Source organism: Entamoeba invadens (assembly GCF_000330505.1).
Source record: "Entamoeba invadens IP1 unplaced genomic scaffold scaff_1105074724685, whole genome shotgun sequence".
In the NCBI taxonomy this organism is placed as follows: Eukaryota; Evosea; order Mastigamoebida; family Endamoebidae; genus Entamoeba; species Entamoeba invadens.
Window position 1 is genome coordinate 39447 of NW_004440291.1, and position 1950 is coordinate 41396.

A 1950-nucleotide genomic window follows, 5' to 3' on the forward strand; every position below is an offset into this window, starting at 1 on the left:
GAAAGAACTTAGTGGAGTTATATAGCAGTCAGCACCACTACATGGGCAATATAGTTCTATGAATTCAACATCTCCCGAACTCGACATTCCCAAATGGCAAAATATCTTTGTGGAATCACCAAATCTTGCCAATCGATTGTTTTGTAACATTTTGACATATTTATAAGTTGTTATACATGTTATTACTTGATTGGCATTTGCAAAAGCAAAATCAAATTGATTGTCAAACCCCAATTTTGTACCAACAAAGTTACTGACTTTATCTACTTTAAACAAAGGGATATCACGTATAGTCCGTGCCGTAAATTTTACTTTACAATTATTACTAAGTGATAATTCTTTATTAACAGAAATCCGCGAGTTACCAAATAATGTTAAAACACCATTGTCACAAATTAGTTTATTAGAAATGACAACATTCTCATCATTTTCTCATCGAAAATACAAATTTGAATTTTCACCGATTTTAAAGTCCCCACTTGTCTTTACACCCGCATTCGAATTTAATTCCACAAATAAAGTTTGGTTATAAAATAATATTTACAAAAATCACTCACTATGTCGAGGAATATATATTTTAATTGTGTAAGTATTTCACATAAAGTATGGTAGAAGTGTTTATTTACAAAAACCACTTATATCGTAATATAAATAAAAATTATTATTAATGAAATATTTAACACAGAATGGAATATTCCAACTATATGTGGTATGGTTTAAATATAATTATTCAACTAAAAAAATATTAGGTGGTTAGGTTTATCATATTTATTAAAAATATTATCAAAATAAGAATGTAACAAGTAATGTCACTCATGAAGTGATATTATATCATTAATGTTTCTACAAAGGAATTCCTCTACTACTATAAAAGTAAACTTCACATTATAGGAGGTGGGCGGGAATGGAGGGCTGGCTTTAGGACCCTTTCGCTTGCATCCGATTTGGACTTTATCAATTCCTCGAAAAATTAATCGACTTTCTCAACTTTTGATTTATTGTCTTTTTTATCATATTTAACTAATTCTGAAATAAATAAATTATCTCATTCGCTTCGATGAATTATTGTATCAAATGGGAAACAATCATAACTTATTGATTTTACACTTGATGGTATTGTAACATTAGTCAAATTAATACATTCATTGAAACATTTTCCATCAATTGATCTCACACTTGATGGTATTGTAACACTGCTCAAATTAAAACACCAACTGAAACAATAACCACCAATAGATGTCACACTTGATGGTATTATAACACTGCTCAAACTAAAACACCAACTGAAACATTCATCACCAATAGATGTCACACTTAATGGTATTGTAACACTAGTCAGATTAATGCATCCTCTGCAACAACCATCACCAATTAATGTCACACTTAATGGTATTGTAATACTGCTCAAACTTCTGCATTCACAGAAACAAAAATTACCAATAGATATCACACTTAATGGTATTATAACACTGCTCAAACTATCGCATCCATTAAAACAACCATCACCAAGTGTTTTAACACGAGATGGTATTGTTACACTGATGAGATTGGTGCAATTTCCAAAACATTCATCACTGATTGATGTTACACTTGGTGGTATTGTAATACTGCTTAGACTTCTGCATCCACAGAAACAATATTCACCAATTGATGTAACACTTAATGGTATCTTATTACCAAATTTCTCTCTATCGTTTTTAGTGTAAGTAACATCTTTAAACTCGATGTTTCGATTTTTGTTTCTGTCAACAGTTTCAAAGTCAACATTGAACCACACAATGATTCGATAAAACTCTTTCTTTAAAACAACTTCATTTTCACTATTTTCATTTTCACAATCTTCATTTTCTTCTGTGTTGATCATAAATCCATTGCCAAAATTCTCTTCATCTCTATTCCACAAATGAAGTGTCTCAATGTTTGGGAAGTACCTAATTGTTTTGCAATCTA

General features: G+C 30.3%; 1 protein-coding gene across 1 annotated transcript; it reads right to left on the reverse strand.

Moving 5' to 3' along the window:
- Nucleotides 1–809: 809 nt before the first annotated feature.
- On the reverse strand, nucleotides 810–1945 carry EIN_045770 (leucine rich repeat containing protein BspA family protein; the record flags this gene model as incomplete). Its single annotated transcript, XM_004256026.1, has 2 exons — nucleotides 810–982; nucleotides 1093–1945. Coding segments are annotated over 2 exons (1026 nt in total), but the record flags the coding sequence as incomplete, so codon positions are not given.
- Nucleotides 1946–1950: the final 5 nt, after the last annotated feature.